This window comes from Coloeus monedula, assembly GCF_965178545.1.
Source record: "Coloeus monedula genome assembly, chromosome: Z".
Lineage (NCBI taxonomy): Eukaryota > Metazoa > Chordata > Aves > Passeriformes > Corvidae > Coloeus > Coloeus monedula.
This window is the reverse complement of record NC_138822.1, coordinates 62,789,891-62,817,378: the sequence shown is the minus strand read 5'-3', so window position 1 is coordinate 62,817,378 and position 27,488 is coordinate 62,789,891. Positions and strand designations below refer to the sequence as shown.

At 40.6% G+C, this 27,488-nt stretch overlaps 1 protein-coding gene across 1 annotated transcript in view; it reads left to right on the top strand.

The window, feature by feature from the left end:
* The first annotated feature begins 11,999 nt into the window (after positions 1-11,999).
* Positions 12,000-27,488, top strand: part of PIK3R1 (phosphoinositide-3-kinase regulatory subunit 1) — a 60,527-nt gene continuing 45,038 nt past the window's right edge. The window contains exons 1-2 of the mRNA XM_082300973.1: positions 12,000-12,138; positions 16,677-17,431. Coding sequence (XP_082157099.1) covers positions 17,098-17,431 — 334 coding nt within the window. The 5' untranslated portion in view covers positions 12,000-12,138; positions 16,677-17,097. The remainder of the gene's footprint in view (positions 12,139-16,676; positions 17,432-27,488) is intronic.

The following is a 27,488-nucleotide window of genomic DNA, read 5'->3' as shown; positions in this document are numbered from 1 at the left end:
ACAACCAACTCCTCTGAAAACCCAATTCAAGTAGCAATGATGCTTATATTGGTCATTAAATCACCTTTTCGAGAATGTTTATTAAAAATGAGCCAAATTGCTCTTTTAGCTTGTTTGCAACAATGGACCTTTGTGTCCTACAAGAGAAAAAATTAATGTTCAATTAATAAATTAATGGTTTAGGTCTGAAATAGTACTCTGTTTCATATGAACTAAAAATTTGCTTAGAAAATTCTTGATATAGATACAGAGGAGGAAATTGTTACTAGATCCTTGTTCAATTATTTTTACTTTCAACACTGCCTCAATAATATTCACAGACTGCCCACTGAAGAATTCCAGCTCTCTTTCTCAGAGATAAGCATACCAACAGCCAAGACATTCTCATAAAAGATTAAAATTCCTTCCCATATCAACAACAAATTAGTCATTCATTTTCACATTCTTGCACACTGGAATCAGAAAAATATAAATTATTAACTATTGTTACACTCCATTTACAAGAGCAAATATTTTAGTTAATTGCTTATTTGAGCATGGCTTATAAACAAATGAGAAAATGCACTGTAAATTTTAGCACTTAAGCATATAAAGTGGATTCTACTAGAAACAATGTTAGGACTTAGCGGGGAGATTTGGGGAATAATTCTTCATAGGAATAACTCTCAATACAAAAAAGATTTGCTGAAGACTTCATTTTCCTACATAGTGATATACAAATGGATCAGTGTTTAGGATACTTTTTCTGTGGTATGTAGTGCTTATAACTAAGTCTCTTTTTTCTTACCTCCTATAGTGGAGAGTACTTTTATTTGTAGATACCGAATATGTTTACATGCATTCGTGATTATTTAATAAATCTGCGTGGTAATTTAATAACAAAATCTAATGAAATATTGCCTATTGACGAGGTGAACAACTATGCCAAGAATATTTAACACTTTAATTCATAACATTCCAGAAAGTGAATCCTTTAAAAATACCTATCTGCATTGTTTTACTATCAGTAAACTCAAATACATAAGTAAACTAATGGCTTAAATAAATATGTGCTGGTTGATCTAAGGTGAGGATCTACAAGTAGGCTTCAACGGGACTCAACACAAGGACATGGAACTATGTGGTTTGGTTCCTTTGTGGGACAAGATACGACAATAGTTTTCTATGGAGTAAAGTAAATTTTCACACCAGTAAAGTAAGTCCTGAAATTATAAGGAATGCTCAGTGTAATGTATTCCAACCAGAATTATCACGCAAGGTAGTGGACATATGTAAATAAAGAATCAGACAGCAATTTTCTGGTATGACAGAGGGCTGCACATGCCTCTTAAGGGTTTAGATCAATGAATTTAAAATTGTCTTGGAACATGAAAGTCAGAGAATGTTCTTTCTTCTTTTTTATGCATTAAACACAGTCCTACTGGACTAAATTAGTGATCCATCACAGTACCCCACCAGGATCTTGTTCACCTCTTCTGCAGATGAGAAGGCCCTAGGACATAAGCTGTAGCCAGGTGATTTGGACGTGATGGACTGCAAGCACAGAACCTTAAGCTTTCTGCTCAGATTATAGAAAAAATAAAGACTGGTGAGACATCAGGACTGTTGAATTGGTAAAGCTGTAGACCTGCTAACTGAGGTCTAAGTTCCGTGAGCACATATGGGAAGAAGAAATTTGCATACTTACTGTACTGCAATAGACCAGGTGCAGGATAAATTTATATGCAAAATGTGAACTCACTGGCCAAAGACCAGGCTCTGCAGGATCCTAGCAGGTTTCTCAGAATTGCACTACTCTTCTCCATTGGATCTGTGTATTTCTTGATGCATTATGGAACAGAAGTGACTGCCACTAGCTGGAATCTGACTGCAGGGAAAGCACTGGACTCTGGCTTTTCATTCTGGAAGTCCTGAGCTTGATCCTAAGCCTGACTGTCCAGTCCTAGCAACAACCCTGAGGTTCTCTGCCCTGCCAACCATGCTTTGCCTTGCCTTGCCTTGCCACACACCAACACTGAATCAAGGTCAAGGTGCTCAAGTCAACAGAGGTTTTCATGGAGAACGAAGCCACAAAGAGAAGCAGCACTGCAACAGTACTGAGCACAGAGGGAGGCACTGGTTGACCTAAGCCCTTTACCTAACTCTCATCATACAGCTCTCCAGAACGGGCCTCTTTTTGCAATGCCTGTTCAAAGATAAGAATAGCTGGGGCTTGGATCTTACTCATACATCTAACCACAGGATATAAGCCAACAAAAATTGAGAGCAATGGATCACATATATTTGTGTGAAGACACCCCTGAGCAAAGCTACTGTAGAGGTGTCTTTCATCTTACTTGGAAACTGTGAAAGAAAAGTTTTTTCTTTTTCTGTAAACACACTGGCCTCATCACCAGCATAAGCTGGCTTAACAAGATGTCCTTTGACAGAGACAGCCAGGGCAACAAACTGAACATCTTCCTGTCTTCATGGAAGAAGAGTGAACTCTTCAAGAAATACTGAGACTTCAGCATTTATACTCCCATTGAAAGGGAATTCTATAGCAGTCTACCTTCAAAAATTGCCTTCCCTTCTTGCCAAGGCTCACTAAGATTCCATGGAGTGGCCATATAATATGAAATTAGCACTTTGTGGAAAAAAAGGTCACCAAGCTGAGTGGAATTACTTTATCCCCATTTTAGTTTTTACATTAATGTGTGGGACTCTGATACATAGACTAGGCATCTATTCAGCCTGTCCGGGTTGCCACTACAAGTAGTGGAAGGAAATTACAGTTGCATTGTATGAAAACAGAGAACTGAAATGCTCTCTTAAAAATTCAGAATACATTATACTCTCCAGCTTGAAATAAAGGAGTACTCCCAGCTCGCAGAAAAGACTATCTCTAGACTATAAGCTCCTTGACTTTTCTTTTGAATAAGGTTTTTTTCAGCTCCCTACTCCATCACTGGAATGCTATTCTAGCATTCTCTGCAACATTTTGTAAACCATTAGCAACCACACATGTGCACACACACAGAGAAAAAATACACAGGGGAAACTTTCAGTGATTTGAAAATGAGATATTTGATGCTGAATTCAATAGGCCCCATACTCCCCCAGCTCTCCTAAGTGTAAAACTGTAGAGCATTACATGAAACACTATGCACACTGCTCATTCAGACCTCCCTCTGTCTCTCTCTACTCAAAGAAGAAATGCTCTCCAAGGACAACTGCTTACAACTTTTTTCACAGGGGAATGTACCACACTTGCCCCTATATCTCAATCTTCCTCTTACCTGTATGAGCCACAGTTTTGCTCTCCAGCTTCTCCCATTTGCTTTCCGTTTTGAGAGACAGTTGTGGCCACACTAGGGCACAAAATTTGAGCAAGGTATACCACAGGCTCATCCAGACTGGAGTTTCAGCTTTAGTTGTGAATATATTAAGGCATCTGTGCTGAGTGAGCACTGTGAGAAGGCAACCTTGCAGAGATACTGGCCCTCCTTGAACCACCATTTTCTACTTCCTGGCCTTCCAGAAAAACCGCAGACTGTAGTTGTCAGGTGCTGCAGCTCAATCTGAGACAGGAGATTTTCTTCCCACAGTCCAGGCCTTGTCAGTAATTCAGTTCAGTCTCATACAATAATAGCCACAGTTTCAGAACATGTCACACTGTTTTAATAGCACTTCCTCTCATCAGCTTCCAAGAAAATGTTTTGCTGTAGCAGCAATTCTTCTGTCCTGCACTTAACCATGATGTTTCCTATGGTGCACCTCACCATATCGCTCTGTTCCCACAGTCTGTACATTTTGCATTGTTTTTCCAAAACTCAAGCTATTAGCATTTTCTGCTTCCCTTAAGACTTACTCTCTAGAAGGACTCACAAATGTCAGGAGTTTATTTTCTATATCACTTTTTATGTTGGATACTGTCTCAATCCACTTCTGTACTGACTTCAGCTAGTTCTTACATCTTCAAGGCTATCACAAGATCCCTCTGAGTTCTAACTTACAATATGACACAGCTGATGAACTGCAAGTTCCCAAAATTGCTTTACTTTAGAAAGCTGTGTTTAAGAAAACAGGCCAGAGTGCAGTCCTGTCTCTTAAGAGACTGGTGACCCTACCATGAGTACAGTTCCATCACACCTAGGGAGGTCTTTTCAGCAGAAAGTTGCAGGAATAAATTGCCCTGTGTAACATAGTTTCTGCTTCAGGCAGCTGGCAACTCAAACAAGGACGGTGAGACAGACAACAAAAATCGCTTTCATCATGATTTAAGGGGGACTACGGTATCTTTGCACCAGACACTGATTTTTGCTTGCCATCTAAACCTGGGCTTGTTCAAAACCAACCAACAGATCAAACCCAACCCCTACACCAGTAACAAATACTGCTAGAGACTAGATGGCTCTATTCAAGGTTCATTTTCCTGTCTTGTAAAGGTTATTGAGAGGTGCACCTTTTCCAAAATGCATTCTGTTTCCAAAGTCATAGAGAAGTGGAATACTTATTCTCATATGAAACATGCAACAACAATGTACAAATTGGTGGGTAATGGGTAGACACTACCATCCTTATCTTTGAATTTCCATTCCTTTTCTTAGACCCCAAAACCTTACTTTAAAATTGTGGTTTGCTGTCCCTCGTCCCAGGCACCCCCCCCTTTTCTTTGTGGCTTAACAGATAAAGTCAGAACAGGGGGAGGTTTCACCACTTTTGCTGCATGTAAAAACATTAAATAATTCTGTTATTCTGAAGCTTGCTGATAGTACGAAAATGACAACTGAACACCAAGGATAGCATTTTCTTTTTCTACTACTAACTGAGGGCTTCTCTGGTTGGGTTTTTCAGTTTAGTAAATTCCCGATGTATTTGCCTTGATATGAACCTTTCAAAAAAAACCTATTCCCTATTTTTTTTTCAAAGAAAGTATGATTTAAACACCTATTCAGTTTATATTGAAATATATTAGCTCACATGCAATTGTCAGATCCTATTTTTATCTCATTAAAAAGGTTTCCTAGTAGTACATACAAAATAAATATTCTCCAAGAAATGTTACATATAATATATTGTTTACTACATTCCAAGTCAAAATGAAAGAAATTAAAATTTCATAAAATCACTGACTTGCAGAGTAACTTAGGTTGGAAAGGACTACTGGGGGCTATTCAGTCCATTCTTTGCAATTTGCTTCAAGCATGGCTAGCTTCAAATTTAGATCATGTAAACAGAAGAAGGTTCCAAATACTAATTGTTCTTATAACCGCTTATTTTACAGTGACATTCATTTAAGAGCTTTGTAACATTTTTACATTAAGACATACATTTTTTTAGTACAGCAACTTTGTTGTTGCCATAAAATGACACAAATGGCCTACTCACATGACAGGCACAAATAATGACCAGTTACATGTGCATATGTGTTGGTTGGTATGCATGTGCACTGAGGAGATGTATGATGAATCATCCTGTCCTATAGCTGAAAGGTGAGACTGAAAATCTTCTGTTTGCTGTCCCTTCCTTCCCGGGAAGAGGAGTAGGTAGGAACAAAAAAGGCAATTTGCTGCCAGGCATTTTCCTACGGAAAAGTGAAAGGCAAATGTTCACAGCCTTCTCAACTGAGATTAAAGGAAGCCTGACTTTCTAAGGTGCAGTTCACAGCACCTGTATTATCATTTTGAGCTTACTCGAAAGACAGCTGTCATGTTGTGTGACAATATTTGCAATAAAAAGGTTGAAATTTTGGGGCTGCACCCTTAGGTACCAGTAGAATGTGTTTATACATCTAATTAATCACATAGCAAATTTCTCTCAAAACTAAAAAAATGATAGCTCTGACCCATCCATTTAAACACCACGGATTATAACTTATTTATTGCTGCAACTAAAAAAACAAAACAAAACAAGAAGCCATCTACCTACTTTCCTAGTCTAGGCAGCAAGAAGATACTAGACACACTTTTCTTCTGGCCCTGAACTCCTACTAGCTTCACAGGATGAGCCCTAATTTTCTATTTGCTTCCTAGTGCTGTAATTGCTGGAGATGTCACTGTAGATGCATTTTATGTAGGAGCAACAGCACATGTTCCTGCCTGGCAGAATCTGGATTATTCATGCACATATTGCAGTGAGTTTCACAGGCTCTCCAAAAACATATCTTAATTGGCAAGCTTTCTGATGCTTGGTCTTGCATCTCATCCACTTTGCAAGAGAAGGGAGTGTACTACCTATCAAATATCCATACTGAGAGGTACTGTGATGAGTGACTCCTATGAAGAATTGATTTAAGGGTCCAGGATATATCAGACAATTGGTAACAATATGTGACATCTTCCACCTTGATGTTATTGGAAGAAACCACACAACTCTTAATCTGTAAAAACTGATACAAAATGACTAAATGGTCTCAACCTAAATTAGACTTAATCTATTTCTGAGTCCATTTCTGCATAATGAAAATTTCCTTGTGATCAGTCGAAACACGAAAAACTACACACAGCATCTTTAAGAAAACAGTCTTAATAGAAAACACAGCTACAAATGGCCCTGGATAATATTTAGATACATTATTACACATGGAGGTTTTATTATTCCTAGCAGTCTTATTCAGACAGAGCTGAAATGTTGGTATAGATGCCGGTGCACAAATGATACAGTGCCTGAGAAAATTTCTAAAATTTCTGTTCACTCTACATCACTTGTCTGCACAGAAGACATGAGTTTTACATGGCTGTCAAACCTGACTTTTCTATCATTTAGCATAGAAGCACTGAAAGAGCAGAGGAGGAATTACTCATAGATTTCATAAAAAGCAGAATCCTTGTTTATGTAATTTTACATGGTTGAAAGATAAACACAGATGTTGCATTTGCAGATATTATATTTATAACATTATTTTATCAATTATGCTGTGCTTCAGACATGGAAAAACATTGTATATTTTTATTTCTTAATTATTATGGATTTTTAAAAGATTCTTGACATAATGTATATTTTCATACAGTTTGTCAAAATTATGAGACTAAAGAAAAAAATTAAATTAAAAGTCAACTTCCAGATAACTAAAAGTAGTTTGGGGGGTTTTTCAAGCAAAATATTTTGAAGACTTTTCATGAACATGAAGTATTTTCCAGATGTGATCATCACACAAAAATATTATTTTCCACTACTTTTTTGTTCCATAAATGTGATCCAAAACCGACTGAAGAAACTCCTTGCTATCAGATCATATTGCAGAAGAAAGGCCCTATGTTTTTTTACAACTACAGTCATCTGGCTTTCAGATATCAGATGAGAGCAGGGGAGCGATTTTTGTCCACTTCGATTCTCATGGGAAAATTCATTTAAGAGAAAGTATAACTTCTCAGGGTTTGTGCCTCCTTCTGATAATTCGTATATACGTTCACTTACAGGACCACAGAAGGCCTCCAGCGGCCACCTATTCCATCTCTCTGGCTGAGTCAGGACAACCGGGGTCTCTGCCAGGCAGATGTTTGACTATCTTCCTAAAAACATTTAATGATGGAGATTCCACCACCTCCTCAGGTGCTTTGTATCTTGAAGAAAGGAAAACAGCCTTAGATGTCAACTGTGACATGAACATAAACTGTAAATGTCTGGGAAGGCAGATTTGTCTGATTGGCTGAGATATCAACATTTATTGCTGATGTCAAAGTTTTGGCCAGATAGAAACCATTCTATCCTTCCCACAGAACTGAAATAAATTTAAACCAAATCACGTTGTGATGCCCAGCATGACTGGCATGCTGCTAATCAGCTTTCTTCCAGTTTTAAAATGAAAGTTGTCAGGCTTACTTCTCTGATTCTTAATGAGATAGCAAGTTTTGCTTCTTGCTTTCCTGAATTTCTCTGTCTTATTTTTAGCTCATTCTTTTCCTTTACATGCTAGAAAGCTTTTAAGCAGTGAAGGAACTTGCTTTTCATACTACTGTTTTGACTTTTGAAACACACTTAAAGCTACATTTCTGAACAGCAATGTTTCTTTGTCCTGGCTATGACAGGAAAACATCACCATTCATAGTCTTTGATGCTTGTCCTTCTTATGATCCATTGTATTTATTTGGCATTTAATTCATGTCTACAATAACTATGGATATTTTTTTCCTGTTGTTTTCCTGACTTCCCATTCCTTTGGGAATTTTACGTGAGTCATTTAGCAATGTGTGCTAGTAGAACAGTATAATTACACTGTATTAAATAATTTTCATCTTTGGGAGTAAAAAAGGATGTATGCATTGATTCTCATCCAATTTCTTCCCTCAACCCAGCTGGCTGAAAACCCCACTGCTGCAGAATGGTATGATATTATGTCACAAATCACAGGACTCTCTTCTGAACTTAGCAAATTACAGTGCTATTAGCATTCATCACACCTAAAGATTATTGCAATAAAACTCCCCTGCACAGTCTCTTCCACCTTTGTCTATGCTATCCCAGGAGATCAGATTCAGCACTGATAAAATCATGGAATTATTTAGATTGGAAAACTTCTTTGAGATCATTGAGTCCAACTGTGAACTTAACACTGTCCATTAATCTAGGTATCTTACTTCACAAATGGATTTGCCTTGACATCCTATAAGAAACAGAAGGAAATCATCTTGCTTAAAATATGCCAGTAAAGGAAGAAATATGGAGTTTGTCAGTTGAAGTGGAAGAGATCCTGCACTCTGGAAGCCCTGCTTTCTCCATAAACCCTCTGATGAGTGCATTTTTTCCTCTCAGTTTCCATACTTTAAAATTTCCTGTTTAAGATCTAGCTGAACATTTTTCCTAGAGGAAAGGGAACTTCCAGGGTAGATCCTCTCCAGTGCTGCATGACCTTTACCACAGAAAGCTTACCCAGACATAAGATGCAAAGGCTCAAATCATTCAACTGCTACTAATACTGAAAAAAAGACCTGCTCATTTTTTTATTGCATTCTCCTAAGCAGCTTCTGGCAGAAACGCTCAAAAGGTCTCCTGACAGATGGCAACTACAGTTGTCTTAGCAAAAACATGGGTGTATGGCTTGTACCTTGATAATCCTGCCCTCTTACCCGTATTTTATCCTTCTGTCTTCTGCTTTCCACTCACTGTTGCCTTGAAAATCCCTCCTGTTTACATGCTGCCTCAATAACTTACCCTTTCAATTGGACAAGAATATCCTTTTCAACAAACCTAGAACTAATCAAACACATCTACATGCATTAAACCCCACTGTAAACTTGATATGCAAAAGCTTTATGCAGTCCTTAAGACCCCCTGAGAAGTACCTGATGGAAGAAGGAACACGGTTTTCAGCTTGTGCATTCTCCTTTTTGTCTCCTGCAGTACTGCTTTGCAACATTCCTAGAGCAAACCCAATTGTATAACTTTCACCTACCAAGATTAGACATAGGAAATTATTCCTGGAGACATTGGGATACTGCTGGGATCTGTGAGGAAAAAGGTGTGAAAAAGCTGGAGTGACCTCAAGACTGAAGTCACAACAGGCATGACAGCAAAGCCAGCAGGGCAGCATTACAGTTATGTGCTGCTATTGCCTACATTCCCTCTTTTGGGTCCCTTTCTTTCCTTGATGGACAGAGAAAGCAGCAGGTGAAATGCCCAAGGTAGGATCAAAAAGTCGAGTTCAGAGAAGAAAACTTGTAAAGAAAGCAGAGATCCAGATGCCCAGCTACTGCAGAGGGGAAGCAAGAAGGAGGTACTGGAATTTCCCCTGGAGGCTTTTCCTTCCACTGAGGGATATCATGCCAGCAGGGAGGGAACACAGACATCGACTCTTGCCCTGCATTTCACCTGTGGGACAAGCCTAGTCTCACTAGCTGGGAAACACTACTTGAGAGGTTTTTAGTTCCCCTAAATACCCATTGTTAGACCAGTGCCCAGGACTGGCATTCCAACCAGCCAGTCTGTCTAATCCCCTCCAAAATCCATGCTGTTTTTGCCTTCAGCAATAGCAAACGCCAGAGACAGCAGTCTGGACAGAAGAAATGGAACATTCTTTCTTAATTCTGCTTCTGCCTGCATTTTCAATCACACAAAACCCCCCAAAAAAACTGTATGAGACAAGAGCTGCAATTTCCCTCAAAAATTTTACTGTTCACTATTTAAATTATAGCAATGCTTTTGTTTGTGTGTAAAAAGCAGTCTCTATTCCAACAGGAGTGTTAATTTTAAAAGTCATTCTGTGTCTTTAGGTTGCCAGATAGACTACTGAAGGCATTTTTATCATCTTCCAGGGTATGGGTCCTGGAACTTCAAGGATGCAGCCTTGCAGTGCTCTTTCACACCCCTGTGGGGTCAGATCCATGCTGTAACCTTAAGGCCTTAGGAACTGTCATCTTCTCCCATCTGCAGTCGTGAAGCAAAGCGGATCTTAATGAATCAAGGCAAAACCCATTAATGGGTGCCAGAAAACATCTTTCTAGTGACTCTTGGAAGTTCAAAAAATTAGGAACACAATGGGGAAACAACTAAAATCCTCTGCAAAGAATAAGAGGCCAGTGAAGAGCATCTTCTAAAGGAATTGTAACTAATAATTGATTCCCACATTTACCCCACACTCAGAATAATAAAAATTTTTGGTTTGGAACATTTTCTACATAGATACCTCCAGAAGTCTAAGGATTCCAAAACCTGATCTATTGTACTTGGCAGAAGCTTGTAGTAAAACTGGTCCACTTTTTCTTTCTGCTGTTCATGATCAGATCATAAGCTAATCCACTGTTTCAGAATGTCAAATTAAAACAAGACGGACTCTTCCCTTCTGCCCAGACAATACATACTCTTCTGCAGATTACAAAAGTTCAGACTGTCTCACTTCACCAGACGTACAGTTTCTTACATGGTATTTCAAGGCCTGAACCTTGCTCTCTGTCTGCAGCAAACACTTTGGATGTTCTGTGCTATCTCTCTTTTGGCTGGTCTTAAGCAGGTCAACCCCTGTACTTGTGTTCACACCACAGGTCTCTGTGAACCTTTACCTTGCTTCTTGCACTTGCATTCCTTCCCTGCCACCCTGCATGTGTTTTATTTTTGCTTAGACCACTTTGTCTTCTTTCACAGTGAAAGTCGTAGTAACACTTGTACACATACTTGGTATCTAAACAGAGATCTGACCCAACGCAGTAGATACAGCTGCAGCATGACTGTCTTGCTGCAACATCGTGGTGTTGTGTCACACGCTGGTGTTGCCAGATCCACTGTAGGTGGTGTGCTCCATGCAGCAGGGAATATGCAATTTTATTCTGCACTGCACGGAACCCTTCAGACTTGGGCTCTGGTTATCAGTGGTATCAGCTTGGTGGTCTCCCTTGCTGCACACAGCTGCCACCTCCAGCCAGGCTGAGGCTGAGGGCCGTGTGGCCCGCGGCTCCCGGTGGATGGCACGGGGCAGGCAGGGCCGTGGGGAGGAGTGTGGCCACTGCCCGCCGCTGCCAGGCGGCCCCGGGCGAGCAGTCCTGCAGCGGGAGCCCCAAGCAGTCAATGGAGGGAGGACAGCTGGCTGTACTGCACGGCCCTGCTCCGCACACAGCCGGGCACCCACGGCCCACGGTGCCTGGTTTTGTTCTGGACACACTCCACCAACGTGACACCGCACATCAATACGGGGGGCGGGAAGGAAAAGAGAGGAGAAAAATCCCCAACGAGGAACTAGGCAGAAGCACGTGTTCCTCTCGCTGCCGCTCCCCGGCCCGGACTGGCCTCCCCGGGCCGAGGCGGCGCCCGAGGCTCGCAGGGACCGGTGGGCGCCGCGCCAGAGGACGGCGACCCAAAGGCCCCTGGCCGCGGGGGGGAGCTGCGGAGAGCCCAGCGGCGCCCGGGCCCCCGACCGGGCTGTGCCGAGTCCCCGGCGGGGGGGGGCGGGCTGTGCCGCCGTCAGTCAGCGGGCGCGGCTGGGCGGTGCCACAGCGGGTTGGCGGAGGCGCCGGGGGCGGGGCGGGGGCAGAGCCGGCGGCGGGCACGGCACTGCCGAGGCGCTGAGGCGGCGAGCGCGATCGGGGCAGCGGGTCTGGGAGCGTGGCGGGACGGGCGCACGGCGGAGAGCGGGGCGTCGCGGCGACAGCTGCTGTCCAGCGGCGGGAGGGACGTGGTGACGGCCCCGCCGCTCCTGCTGCAGCTGCTGCTGCCGCTGCTGCCGCTGAGGTAAAGCGAGTCCCGCTGCAGCCGCTGCAGCTGGTGCTGCCCCTCGGGCGGCTGCTGGGGCAGAGGAGCGGGGCGGGATGGGGCGGTGCGGGGCCGCCCGGCCGCCCGGAACCCGGGCACCGGCCGCCCTTGCGGGGTGACAGTCCGAGCGGCAGCGCCGCCCCGTGCAACTTTTTTCCCCCGTGCGGGGCCGGCTGTGGCGCCGCCGAGCCCTCCGGCGCGGCAGGCCCGGGCGGGCCGTCCGCTGCGGCCGGGGCCGAGTCCCGGGGACGGTGCAGTCTCTTCCCCCGCGGCCGGGGGCGGCTCGGCCCGGCGCTTCCTGGACGGGCAGGGCGAGTGGCGCGCCGCGGCCGCTGCGCGGCTGCCGGGAGCTCCGGCCCCGGGTGGCGTGGGGAGCCGGGCTGGTGCCCGCGCCGGGATAACGCCTCCGGGACAGAGGAAGGGGGGTCCGTAGGGACAGCTGAGGCGGGAGCGGGCGGCGTCCTGCCCGCCTGTGCCCGGAGCTCCACCATCGTCCCCGCGCCGCCGGGGAGTGCCGGCTCGGCGCAGCCCTGCCCCAGCGGTGGAGGGGCTGCAACCCCGCCGAGCACCGACCCCTGGCGAGCGGCTGCTCTGTGGCGGGGACTGCAGTTGATGCAAGGCTCCGGAGTGGTTAACCTGCCTGCCTCTTAAATGGGACGGAAGTTCAGACTATACTGCTCTGCTAAGTTTTTAAATTATCATTATTAATTTAATTATTCTGCTGAAGTGGTCTTGATGCTCACCTGCCTTCGTCCATGATTTGCAGTCTTTATAAGATCTTTGAGATGTTTCAGAATAGATGTGCTGTACAGTGTTCACAGTACTTATTCAATGTGTATGTATTTGGATTCGTTCAAAGTCTTGTGATAGAATCTCCACAGATTCAAAATAATTATTTCAGTTTGGAAGCGGTATAAAGGTATTACTTCGTGATACATCACGGACCTCACTTTCTTAAAGAAAATACTGTTCTGATGTGGTACTTAACTTGGTCGTCTCCACTTGGAGAGTGTACTTCAGAGAAAGCTGCAGTTTGAGTCACAGGTGTATAGACACCTAGTGGGGAGAAGAGTCGGTCTCCAAGCAAATTTCCCTGCTTACCCCTCAATTCTCATTATTTCAGTGTCTCCCTGAGCATGTTAGTCAAACTCATCCTGCAGTGGAAGAGAAGCTTGTGTTAGTCACTGTTTCTCTAGGGATTTTTGGAATTAGTTTAGAGATATTGCAGTACAAGGAGTTATGGTTATTAAATTTGTTAATATAAGGGTGAAGAAAATCTTTGCATCTTGTATTAGGGATGCTGTACCGGTTACACATGCACACCCCTCTGGTATCAGTGTGTGTGCATATGCAGTGTAGAAGTTTGTATTCTCCGGCACCAAAGGAATGATAGCTTGTGTGGAAGGAAACACTTGGGTACCAGTGAAGTGGGAGCCAGATGTCATTTTTAAGGGGAGCGTGCAGGGGAAGATTTCATGTCCCCTTCCTTTTCCACCTATATTTGTAGGAATGTCTTGAGTTTTTATGTTAAATTTTAAATTTTATCACCACCGAAATGCCCAACATAAACCATTCTGCTGAGAGGCCGGAATTCTGCCTGAACTCAGGAATCTTTCAGTGGGATCAAGCTGTTAGACAGTAAATAAAAAACAAATGAACATTGATTCTCTTATAATACTTCTTCCTCCTTTTCCATTTGACCAGCCAAATGGAAATCCAGTAATACGTCATCTCAAATTGAACAGTTTCTCCCTGAAGTGTTTCGTTTGGTTGTTTTAATCTATTTAAGATGGTGTCCAAACTATTTATTTTAGTACTAGTCAGCTTAAGTCAGTTTAAGTCAAAATGCCTGAGTGTAGAGGCTGTGTAACTTCACTTGGAGTAAAGGGAATTTTTTAATACAGGATCTTAGCACAACATTCTAAGTGGGCTTTTGGATACACCACGGTGTTACTGAGCAGGTGTGAAAATTGGTATTTGTCCCAGGGTTAGGTCTATCTGCAAGGTTCGGGAACTCTGAGACTTAGTTCATCCCTAAACCCGACACATAGTAACCATAGAAAAAGGCATGAATCCAAGAAGTTCAGAATGTCTGACTCACAGGAGTGTCTCCAGGTACATGAACCATAGATCAGTCAGGAGGTTAGATGCCAGGGACTCTGTACTGAGGGTGGTGCTGATAAGTGAGTATGAACAGGTACTGCAGCGGTGAGCCCCAGGGAAACTGGATCTAGAGAAACTTTGCTACCATAACATCATTGAGTTTTTCTAGTCTGATGCATGTTTTGAGTTTTTAAAATATGCTTTAAAATTGTCATAAGTTTTTATGTTACTGCAACATTTCCAGCTTAAGAGACACAAGTACTCATTTTAAGTATATGGTCATAAAGTTTCTATGATACATTTGATAATAAAAAATCAGAGGAATAGGTCAAGTCAGTTGAATTATGCAGTGTTTAGAAGACTTTGTTGACTGCCAAAATGCCCCTAGGCAGTAGGAGTTAAATAAGTAGTTGTAACAGAGCACTTGTTGAACGTTTCTTAAAAAGAAAATAAATATTTCAGAGTATTTAAAGTAGTCAAACTGGTAATTTTCTAGCATGCTTTACTGTGTGCATAGTTGATTTTGATTGGAAACATTTATATTAACCCAACATTTGGATCTAAAGTGTGTAAATGCATTTTTTTTCTCTTGCTACATGAAACAGGAGAAATCCATGCTTTTGTAAAGGCTTCTCTGCTATTTGGTTGATACACTGATACTTGTATTTTTTCCCCAGTTTTTGTCTGTACTTTTCTCTGGTAGGAGAGGCAAAATGAAATATCAGTGAAACTATTAATGTTAATTGCAAAGTCTATGATGTTTGGTAGCATCAGGTAAGCAGCATAGTTTGGTTTTTCAGAAGTGGCTGCAGAAATTTCTAATTAAAACTTTGGTGGGAGCTGGGTGCCTAATACGCGTGGATAGATTTGCAAGTTTTTAAATACTTGCATGCAAGCTTTTTGAAATAGGAAGTCTAATTCAGGCTCAGATAATTCTTTCATTTAACAAAAACTGGTTGCAAGGGATGATAAGGAAGTTCTTCAAGAACTTAAGATTTTCTTCTGTGTTCTGTCACGAGAGAGGTTGTGCAACATGTTGCAGGGACCTGATGGACAGAAGAGGAGCCACATACAGGTTAGGGATCAGGTCCATTCACTGGCACAGAAAGTCCATATGCATTCTTATAAACACTTCTTAGCTTCAGTTTGTCATATTTCAAAGGACTTGATGACTGAGACATTAGAAAAAATAGTGTGGAAAAGAGCTGTCAGATGTTCCCTATTCCAGCCCTGTTTACTGGTGTCTCTTACAATGTGAAAAGGGAGTGTTTCACAAGAAAAAGAGCTTTCTATACATTGAGTACAGGGTACACAGTCAATATTTTACCTGCTGGTATTACACAGCTCTCCTGGGTCTTTTATTCAGATGTAGTTCAGGAGTTTCAGTGCAACTTTGAGTAGTTAGCACTTTTTGGTTTCCAGTATAGTATTTCAAATTATGATTTGGCTTGTCTTTTTAAGTAGATGAAAATGAGTAACAGTTGAAATAGTGTTTAGAAAGCTTTCACTGTTCTATATGTCTTTAAGCAACTGTTCTCTAAATAGATTAGGTTTTTAGTCATGTTTTTCCTGTTACTTTATAGTTGGGCAACCTTGAGCCAAAAGTTCAGGCCTGTGTTCTCTTGCCTTTAATGTAATTTAAGCATACACCCTGATACTTTACTCCTGCTAAGGCTGCTTAGGTGGTCTGGGTGTGCCTATTTCAGTTGCTAATTGTTTTTCTAGTATTATACCATAAACACATTAAAAAACATCTGGAAGATAGGGGAGTGGTAAAGCCCCTCCTCAAAAAAGAAAAAAAAGGGAAATATGGTAGTCATCAAGTAAAAGCACTCTGGAGTCTTTGTTTCTTTTACAGATTATGAAAAGACACGTTCCTCCAAAAGGTTTTTTGAAATGCAGGCTTTGGGATGGGGATTGTTGCCCATCCTCACCCTTGTCATAATCAGGAGGAGACTGAATTCCCCAGGGGTCAGTTCTAATTACAGTAAGCTCCTCCTCTGTCTTGTCAGACCTTTTGTGGAGAAGAGGTGTGGCTGTCTGGCTTCAGGGGGGTAATATATAAAATCTTGCTGCCAGGTTAGATACTGCACTAGAGGGGTAGCTCCAGGGCTTAGCCCTCTCACCCTGAGACTTTGCAGCAGCCGTAAGTCACAGAGAAGGAAGCATGCCTCATACTGCAGGGGTACAAATTTGGTTCAAGTAATTTGACATATATCCTTTATAAAAATGCAAACATTATCTGGAGATATTTTTTTGTGCTCTTGCTTGATTTTATTGTTACATAGGATTCTTATGTGGGACACAGTCTTTGCCAGGGTTGCAGAAAGCTTAATTCATAGGTAGAATCCCAAGTTCACAATCATCAAGAGAATGTGTGAGATGATTTAATAAGATTTCTCTTCTCTTTCCAGGAAAAGCATGTGTGCAGAGTTTGGTGGCAGAATACTTAAGGTGCATGAGCAGCCTGTGGCAAATACATCTGAAGAAAGCGTGACTGGCTAAGGAGTCGGCTGAAGTTGCGTATGGAGATGCAGAAGTGCAGGCAAGCCCAGGAAAAGAACTAATTGGAAGAATATTGCTAGACACAGAAGAAGTGGAACACTTAACTTCTGCAACAGACAGTGACTCAGAATAAATACATTGGTAAAAACATCAGCAGTGAAAAGCCAAACTTTGGTGTTTTTACATTCTCTGGTGGATTTTATTACTTAAGAGATATTTTCTTCATCCCATTTAATACATCTTGAATTTCTCGGTGCATAAAACTATAACTGGACAATTGCATTTTGATACTGTTTAATAACACTTTTGAATGTTAAATCATTTGCCAAGATGAGTGCTGAGGGATATCAATACAGAGCTTTATATGACTACAAAAAAGAGCGAGAAGAAGACATTGACTTGCACTTAGGAGATATATTAACTGTGAATAAAGGTTCCTTACTAGCTCTTGGATTCAGTGAAGGGGAAGAAGCAAAGCCTGAGGAAATTGGTTGGTTGAATGGCTTTAATGAAACCACAGGGGAGAGGGGGGATTTCCCAGGAACTTACGTAGAGTACATTGGAAGAAAAAAAATATCTCCCCCCACTCCAAAACCTCGTCCTCCTCGGCCTCTTCCAGTAGCACCAAGTCCTGCAAAAGCTGAATCAGAGAGTGAGCAACAAGGTCAGTATTCAGAAGGTGTGTGTATCCCCCATGGTTTCAGGTATTTATGTTTCACAGTCTTGTCTGACTGTACATTCGTGTATATAGCACCTGCTGGTCAGCTTTTTTAGTTTACAGCTCATTTCAGTCAGTTAAGAATTGTTTGTACATCGTAATATTTAGCTCATACACTTTGTAGTTTCAGATGGTTTGTCTCAGGCACAGGGACCAATGACTTACTCTGAGGTATGTCTCACAGGTTGGAAAGTAATGCTTGTAATTCTCCACTGTAGAAACTTAAATGAAAAATGAGCTACTTAACATTTATTTTAGGTTTCTGAGAAACTGATGGAAGTGTTTGCTTTTGTGGTTCATCACACTCACTATTAAGAAAGTTCTTGGTGAGTCCAATAGTATGCATTCTAAATAAAACTAAGTTCTTACCACAAATCTCTTGCTAGCAGCAAAAAATATATTGTGGTCATGGGGGTTACCTGTGGCATTAAAGGTAAGAACGAATATTTTAAAATGAACAATGAGATTATAATAAAGAGAAATTCAGGTTTATCACTTTTAGGGAGTATGGCATGCAGTAGAAAAAAATAGCCTTATATAAAAAAGATTAAACAAAGGAAATATCTTCCTAAGTTGCTTTCTAACCTATATTTGCAACAGTATGTTAGGCAGAACTCAGAATTTTATCAGAACTCTTCTGTTAAAAGAAGAAACAAGTCTTCTGTTTTAAAATTGGAAAAGCTTTGGGGTAAAAAACTAAAACAAAAAACCCCTCCTTCCAAGTGACTTTCTCTCCTTTACGTACTGATGTTCAGGTAGTTGGGTTTTACAGATCAATAAGCCAAGTACATTTTAGAATAAACTTTACAGCCTATTGGAGAAGTCTAGAGTGGCTTGTATTTCTTCAACTTCTAATACTTCATAAATTCTCTGGGTTTCTAGCTGTAGGAAATAAGAGTTGTAGTATGTGATCATGATTTTCACAGTGACACCATAATAATGAATAGTATCATCACACTGCCTACACCGAAATGTTTGTAGCATCACTTGCAAATTTGTGGTATCAGTTTATCAACTTCCATCCTTCTGTGCATATTGTAAGTTTATATTCAGCTGTGCTGATAACCAGCGAAGATAAGAGCAGAAATATAGAAAAATGTATGTGGCAACCAAGTTGACCTGGCGGAAGCATTTCTAGGTTGGTGGGGAATAAAGAGTGAATCTGAACTGGTTTATATAGCAGTGTTCTGAAGCGCTGTAGCAAGCATTGCTTGCAAGTCTGCAGTGCCTAGATGTAAATCATTGTTAGGATGAAGGTGGGGGCAGATGAGGGTGTAGTGGCATTTGAAGTTATACTGTCCCTGTCTCGAACTCTTAACTGCTAGTCATTAGAGTCTCATGTTTTCTCTTTCATTAGAGTAGTTCTGAAAATGGGGTATTTCCTTTGAAAAGAAAAACTATTATATGTTTGATCGTTCCTTGTATTGGATATTAATGTGTGCTGCTCAGGTAACACTGACTCACACCTGTGGAGATAGTTGTTATCATCCTATGTAACTGCAGAATAAATATGGCTTTTGGATAGACACCTCAGTGCTGACAGATCATTATGAGCAGCAGAGAATGGAAAAAGAATCCCATTCTTTACGTGTGCATGCTGTGGTGAAGCAACCAGCATTCCAGGCTTTGCTGTTTATTGATTTAAAAGTAGCGCTTTGTAACTTCCTTGGTTTCTGTAGTCATGCTTGCTTGATCCTTCCGTTCACAGCTCCATGCTGTGAGCTGGCCACAGCCCTGCGCTGGGAAGTCCTGGGTTAATCTTGCTGTTTCCAAGCCTGCCCCAGGACTGCGTAGCAGACATTTACGGCAGTTTTGGCTGCTGGGAGTTACTCTGGGAAATTCTGCTGCAGATTTGGGGGGCTCTGCTTATATGTAACCTTCTATGTAAGGTTTATTGCCTTGAGACAAAGCAGTATTTACATGCAATGTGTTTATTTTTAATACCATCGGACTCTGGGAGCTGGAAGCTGGAAAGAAAATGTTCTGATTTAACTGGGAATCTTCTTCTCAAAGTCTCCATACATAATCCTGCTGCGCTCCAAAATGCTTAACAATCAGCTTGCAATCCAACCATGTTTTCTTCTGATAAAAAATAAAAAAATAGAGTTCCCATAGCTGCTTTCGAATTAAAGATTTTAAGCTTCATATAAGAGGCTAGGTACCTCCATAATGCCCTAAGATCAGGGATCAGACCCTCCTGAATAGAAATTTGAATTTCAGGCTTAATTACTATTGAAATAAAGTATGTTTTCCTAAAAGAAATTAGGAAAAGTAATTATAAGTAGTCTCTCTACAGATCTGAAAAGATCTAAGGCAGAGAGTGCTTTGAATCTTAGAAACAAATTTGGAAATGTTGTACTGAAAGAGTATTATAAAAATCAAAAGGTGAAATTTTTAAGTTAGCAGGATGCTACAAAACTTGTGATAAAACCAGAGGTGAGGACAGGAATGCAGTTCAGATAAAGAACAATGCAGCAAGATATGCTTCACTTCCAGGTAGCTTCACTATTTTTGTGTATGTTATTTGGGTCAGGGAATAGCACAGTTAATATTGTCCAGCAGCCAGTGTAATGGGCAGTAGGCCAAAAGATTCTTCTCAGGATGATACTTCTCTCTACACCCTTAGAGTGCATTTAAAATAAATTAATGTGTAATGTGAAACTTGCCTGACCAAATGCAGCCAAGCTTACATTTTCACTACTTGATGAATTAAAAGTACTGTGGATTAAAATGACAAATTAATGGGGAACTCTAACTTAAGACTTCTTAAATCTGCCTCAGTTATTTGTAATCTGTATAGTTTTTTAATTCTGTAAAGAGTCAGTTCTGTATTTACCCCTGTTGTGTATATTTTGAATAAGAGTATCAGAAACTTGAGATTTCCAAGAATACATAAGCATAATCTAAGGAGTTCCTTTAATTTTGACCTATACCTAGGTTTATTTTTTTAAGGAAACACTTTTTAATATTTTCAATACTCTTTAATACTTAATTATTCTCTCTGAATGTTTTTTTTCCCTGGCTTTATTAAGCTTGATCACTTTCTCATCAGTGTCTGGATTGTTTCGTATTAGATCTAATTTGCAATATTTAAGCAAAATGCTGCCAATATTCACAATGGTGTGTTACTCATACACAAATAATCGTAGACATCTGAACAGACTTTGTAGTCAATGAGGCTGGTGACATGGGCAGAGCTGCTCATCAGGCCCATGTCTTATGCAGTCAGTCTTTCTTATAAACAGGAAACTTCCTAAATATTAAAAGCCAGTCTGAAAACAAAAAAATACCCCTTGATGGTGGTCTCTAATTCCATTAAAACACTTTAAGTCAAAACTTTCCCCGTATTTTTATTTTATTCATGACTTATTTAAGTTTCTAGAACTATTGGTTAAGACAAGAATTGGCATTCCTTGGCTGAAATTTTAGGACTGTTATGTTTTGCCTGTCTTCCTCTTACCTTTGTCAATAAAAAACTAGATTTAGTCTGATTTTGTGGGGATTTTTTTTTTTAAATTGCATCTGAAAGAATATGAAAGTAAAGGAGAAACAAAGCCTGAGAAGGCTCTAGCACCTTCCAGTCTTGAGCCTGATGCATGTCAGAGCTTTGCCAAGGCAGATATAATTCCTCTTGCCGTTGTGAGGTTCCAAGTCACCCAACCTGCCAGATTTTTTTCCCCACCAGGCAAGGGTGCCTGGCTGCTGCTGGGAGGATTGAGGTGCTTGCAACAGTGGACACGCAGCATAGGATTTTCTTACTCCCCCCATTAAACATCTGAAGTTTATGTGAAGCAGTAAAGATTTTACATGACTGGGGTTTTTTCCCTTGAAACGATTTTTTTTTTTTTTTTTTAATTGAAGCTACATCAGGCTGGTTCCTCTCGCTTATCCCAGTTTTCCTCAATTCTTTGCAAATTAAAAATGCTTAAGATGTACCAAGTCCAGATATGTTTTGCAAACGTTGATTCAGCTTGTCTGATATGGCTGCATATATTTAGAGTTGATTCATACAGTATCATTTCTCTACCTGGTTTGTGAAGGCTGACATTAAGCAGACTTTGGAGCATAAAGCTTTGATTGATGGACTGAAATAATTTCAGATTTAACTTGGAATGCTAAATTCTCACTTTGAAATGAAGATCAGATTGCAGAGGGACAGACCAGAAGTTTACATGAATAATTTGTCAGTTTTGATGTTTTGGCGCTTCCTTCAACTTCCTGTAACTGAAAAGGGTTGTTTATGTTGACACTTTGTACTATTTCAGCTGATTTTGAGCCTAAGAATAATCTGAAGCTCTTCCTTCTTGTGGTGAAACTATAAAACAGATTTATTTTTTTAAAGAAAAAACCCAAACTTTTCTCCACTCTTCTAGAGCAGATACAGATCAGCAAGTTGCACAAAGATAATGACATGGAACGTTTGGAAACTCTTTCCTTTCACCGACCAGGTTATGCAATATCTGACAGAGATCCAAACTGACAGAGGGCATAAAACTGTTTGTGCATGGTTTAACTGAATGTGTTGTAGGATTTGTTTCTCTAATTTTGCTGTAAATCCAGTGGAGCAATCTATTTGTGGAAATTATTTACATTTGTGTATTGAGGGACCTAAGAGTGAGTGAAATGCAGTGAACCTGGAGCCTCCATTGGGAGGAAAACAGTCATCTTGCCTGATTTAGGCAAATGGAAAAAGGAAATTATGGGATGAAGTGATGAGTCACTATCTCGTGACAAATAGAAATGGTAAATATATTTACCATTCACACCAGAGCCCTTGAATTCTTTCTTTTTAGAGCCAGTTTGAATATAAGCCTTTGCCCTGCTGCAGTTGTCAAAACTACCTTGCAGTCATGAATTTTCACGTCAGTTGATTTTGACTTGCACTGAGAAATGGGGCAAGTTCCTGCCATGAAGCCTTGCTGGCTACTTGTGATCACATTTCTAGGCAAATTCCTAGCTGCCCGATAAGTGCATGCATCTGAAAACAGAGTTCTTGCCACCTGCTTCATCACTGATGATTGCAAAGACTTTTGCAAGCTGCACTGAAGTGAGACAGAGCATTTTTTTCCCAGTGATAACATCAGGGTTGATAGTAACTTAAAAAGCCTTTGTAAGCACCCAGGAAGCACAGGGATAGGCTTTGCAAGTACGAGTACAAACTGCATGTGGATAGAGTAGGGCCTGGGCAAGTTCATGGTTGATGCCTGGCCCCACCTGCTGGTACAGGAGGAAGGAAGCAAGAGGGAGGAAGGACCTTTAAACCCAACATCTTCCATGTTGTGTTTTAATCCTCACAGGATAATAATTAAAGTGAGAGAGAGAGCGCTTTTTAAAATAATACTTTAATTGAACAATAGATATTCCTGTGAAAAATATATCAGTTGGGGCACAAAAACCCCTCTTTTAATCCTCAGAGGTGACCTTAGACTGAAAAGGCTTGTGTGGCTGAGATGAATCTTTTTCCCCCAGCTGTCTCAATCTAATGAATCTAATAAAAATAGTGCCTTCTGTTACACATTTTGCATTAAGAAGCTGAAAGACTAAGACATTCTTATTTTGATGTTGTAGCAAATATTTGTCTGTTTCGTATCATACTGATTTTAATATGCCTTTCTGTGATTACAACAGTGGCACACGTTGAGTGACTTTGCTTACGTGTCTTCAGCCTTCTGTTACACTGATTTAGTCTGCTAATACCTTGTGCTGACATGAAAGTTCCTGGGGCAGATGTAAAACATGGCAAAGGTGAATAAGCCTGCACCTCTCACTGGAATCATCTTGGTTTGGTCCTGTAGCTGTGATCCAGGAACATCTGAAAAAAACCTTCACTGGTTAGCAAATAGTTCTTATGTAGGCTTGCATATGACAACATCAGTTTGTGTGTTTCAGCAATACATGGTACTAAGTGTTTGCCAAGAATGGATCATTCAGCACCCAGAGCAAATAGCTGTGCCCACTTAAACAGTTGTGTGATGCCATATATGCATCCAGATTCTCTTGTGTGAAAGAACACAGATCTGGAACTGCAGCTGGCAGTGCACTGTTTCACATCTGCGTCTTACTCCAAAGCTCCTCACCATGATGAACATCCATGAAATCAATCTGAAGGCTGGAATACGAAGAACTTCTTTATTTTCATAGCTAAGAATGACAAAGGGAATTACATGATATTAAAGACATGCTTATTTTAACTGGAGAAGGATATTAAGTCCTGAGAATACTTTGGTGAGAATCTAAGTACTTGGGAGAACTTAGAGAAAATTTTTGGCTTAAAAAACCAGTAGTTAATCTGATTAAGAGTTGCTAACTTTTGTTCATGCTTTCAGCAAAGTACATGTCTAAAATGCAATTCTATTTTGGGATGTTTTCGTTAATAGAAGGTAGTTTTATAGATTTTGGGGACAAGTTTTGGTTTTTGTTTGTTTTCTTTTTTCCACTGTGTTGTAGAAATGCTTGCATCTTTGGACATTGCCTGAAATCGTTTTGTAAAATGTTAGCACGTGTAACCTTTTGTACTAACTTGACTGCTTTTTGTTCAGTCTTTTGTAAATGCTGTATGCAGCAGTCCACAAGAATAGCACCCAAATCTTGTTCTTTATTTTCACATGTTGACCCACTTTATAAAATAGTTTGCATGTAAGACAGCACTAAAAAATTATATTTAAGCTGAGAGCTTTTCAGGTAATAAGATCCTCAAGGCAGAGTTTCAAAAACACACTACTGCCCGGAGCCAGGGTAAGATGTAATTGCATATGGTTTCTACACTTTAAAAATATCTTTTGAGACTATCTTGTGCTTCAAAACTACTATGTAAACTATGACATGAATGATGAAAAAGGTCTTTAACAATTCAGTTAGCTGTGAGACAATTTTCTCATACAATCCACTTTGTTTGTGTATGTTCATCATTTGCTATGTTAGAACATTTCCCAGAGGTCAATATCTGAGTAATTTCTTCACTGGAGATTGTGGATGTTGAGGACAAGAAGTGAGATCTGCCTTCAGTAGGTCTGAACATGCCAGGTTCCACCTGTGCTGGCAAATCACTTGATGGCATCTGGGATGGGAAGATGCTCCTGCAGAATGGAGATCTGTTGCAGGAATGGCAGTTGCTTCGGGTCCATTCAGAACATCTTGAGCAGCTATTGTATTATTTTCAGTATTTGTTGTTGTTGTTGTTTGTTTCTTTATTAGTGTCTATGTTTTGGAAAATCAAAGTTAACTCTGCTTTCCTTGTGCATTTTGATACTTCCTTGTAAAGCACATGCACACTTAAAGATGTAAAATGTAATGGCCAAAAGCCAAACTACTCCACTCAAGCACATTAGATTGGTATAGTTCAGGTTGTCTCTTCCTTGCTCTTTCTCCCCTGTGGAGTTGCATTTGTTGGATGCAGCGTGTTTGAACACTCCAGTTCTGTAGCCTCCTGCTACCTGGGAAGGAAGGAAGAGTCAGGCAACTTGAGACCTGTAGTCTGAGAGGGAATGCACTTCTGTGCTGGTTTTTGCTGGGATAGAGTTACCACAACAACCTTGCAGGAGGCATGGCTGCACCAGGTTTGTATGTCTTGTTTACAGCTATAACAGTGAAATTTATTTGTTGAGGTTAGGAGAGAAAACTTAAGTGCTATCGCCTGTTTCTTCCAACGTCTCTTCATCCTGCTTGGATAACATTGGTAGATAGCAGATAAGCCTGGAGAACTAGTCTTGGCCGAGAAACTTTTGAATGATACACTGTAAATCTGTGTTTCAAAGCATTTTACGGCTTCTCCAGCAGTCTCTCGTAAAGAGAAGGCTCTTAGTTTTTTAGGTTGTCTTTTTATTTCCAAGTCCTCTTCCTCAGCTCTTTTTTGCTGGAGGGAGATGAAAGCACTTAAATTAGGGAATTAATGAAAGAAACCGCTAATTATGCATCATGGTAGATAAGGCTGCACAGCTGTGTCTGGTTTCATTATCTTTCTATCCAGGAACATTCCAGAAATAAGCAGTTAAGGGAAAAAAATTTCAGTCTTTTTCCTATTTGCACATGGTGTTCAATCCTGTGATCACAGATTCCAGTCCTCTAGTGCTATTTTTTCATGTAAATTTCACTGCAATTTTTCATGTGCTGTGCTTGGTTGGAGACAAGAAAATGTCTGTTGTGTTTGTGACCTTATCCTTGAATTGTCTGCTTGCCAAGACACAGCTGCTTGGCACAGGTGAGGAGCAATAGAGACCATGGCAAAACCCCCCATCACTTGCTGCTTTGCTCCTAGTTGACTGGCACATGCTTGAGAGGCATCTGCCCTGATGTGGTCTGCAAAGAGTTGTGAGGTGCAAGGACACCATGGGGTGCAGTGAGGTGTGATGTGTTCCCATGGCCTTCCAGTCTCTGCTGATACAATTGTCTTCTGTGACAGCTTATTTTAGGTACTTTGAAGTAAAGTCTGTACAGCTGTTTAAGTACAATTTAGAATATATTCTGGCCAGTCCAAATCTACTCAATTGTTCTGAAGCCAGAAGAGGGTAGCTAGTTAGTAGCCTAGATAAGCAATTTTCTTAGGAAGAAAAAGATTTAGGGAGGCCTTTTGCTCCAGTGCAAGCCAGTTCTGAGCATAATTTTTCAAGTCATCCTTGTAATCTGTATCAATGGATAGAATTTTAAGGAACACAATATAAACAGCAAGTAGCAAAAATTTCTTCTGAAATAACAGAAAATAAAGGACTTCTGTTCATTGAGTGAGGGGTTTTTAGGTCACAGAGTGATGAATGTTTGAATTCTCTTTGCTGTATTTATAATTCATTACTGTTGGTTGAAAGATTAGCATGCATTCCCCACGATTTGCATGTTTTTCTGACTTCCTCTTGGATAAAACTTAGTGCTGACAACTCTAAAAACTTTCTGATAGCCTGTGTAAACTATAGCCCTCTACATGAAATGAGAGATTTTCACAATCCCATTATTACCAGGATAGTTTTTGGGGATAATATTAAACCATTGGTTGAACAGTGTTTACTACAGAGCAACTAGAATAAAATCTTGCTTGTAGGAAGCTGAAAGTCTCTTCTATTTTTGATACTAAAACTTTCACTGAAAAAGCTAGTGGGCTGTTGGTGCCTTCCAGAGTGATTTAGGATGCAGGACTTTGAGTTGCATGTACAGTTTAGTAAAAAAGGGGAAGACAGTTACCAACTGTTATGCTTTTTCTCCAGATGTTTCCTCTAAGACAAATATGTAGAGTTTTATTATGACACAGTAAGGACATGCCAATTAGATGAGACTGGTTGTTTTGTTGGGGGGGGTTTGTGTGTGGTTTTTATTTTTTCTTCTCAGTGTCTGTTTGAACTAAACAGTCAATCAAATACGGTGGTAAATTGTCTAGTAGTTTGGAGGGAACATGCCTGTGCTTGTTAATGTGAGCTGCTCTCTTCTAAATAGAGTATTAAAATGCCTTGTTCAAAATCCTTTTGGATGCAAACTAAAGATAAAATTATTTTAAAGTACTGATGTTCTTGAAAATATTATACATGGTTGGGGGTATTTTTCTTTACTTGAAGGACTTGTTCATACAGGAAGCTGCAGGTTACTATTCTACTTTCCCTTAAATTGGTGACAAAACCCAGCTTGACTTCAGAAGGAACAGGATCAGACCTATAGTCAAGGTTTAGCAGCATTGGGAAAAATCCCACAGTTTTTACTCTTAGTTTTGTCAGGCAAAATTCCCAATATCTTCAGCATTTGCAGCACAAATCTTAGCTCTTTTTGGAAGGGATTCTAGTATACCAGATTGCATAGAAAATGAATGTACATTAAATACTACACCATAAATGCTGATGTAAAGAGCAGAGTCTGACTGTCCTTTCATGAATTTTGAATACACGTAAGGGAAACTGTTGTGAGCATCTCTTCTGAGGTCCTGGGCTAATGCAGGGCATGTAATTTCACCCTGTAATTCCTGTTTCAAGCTCATAACTTCTAGATAAATTTAAAGCCTGTTACTAATTAGTCCAAACTGCTTCCTTTA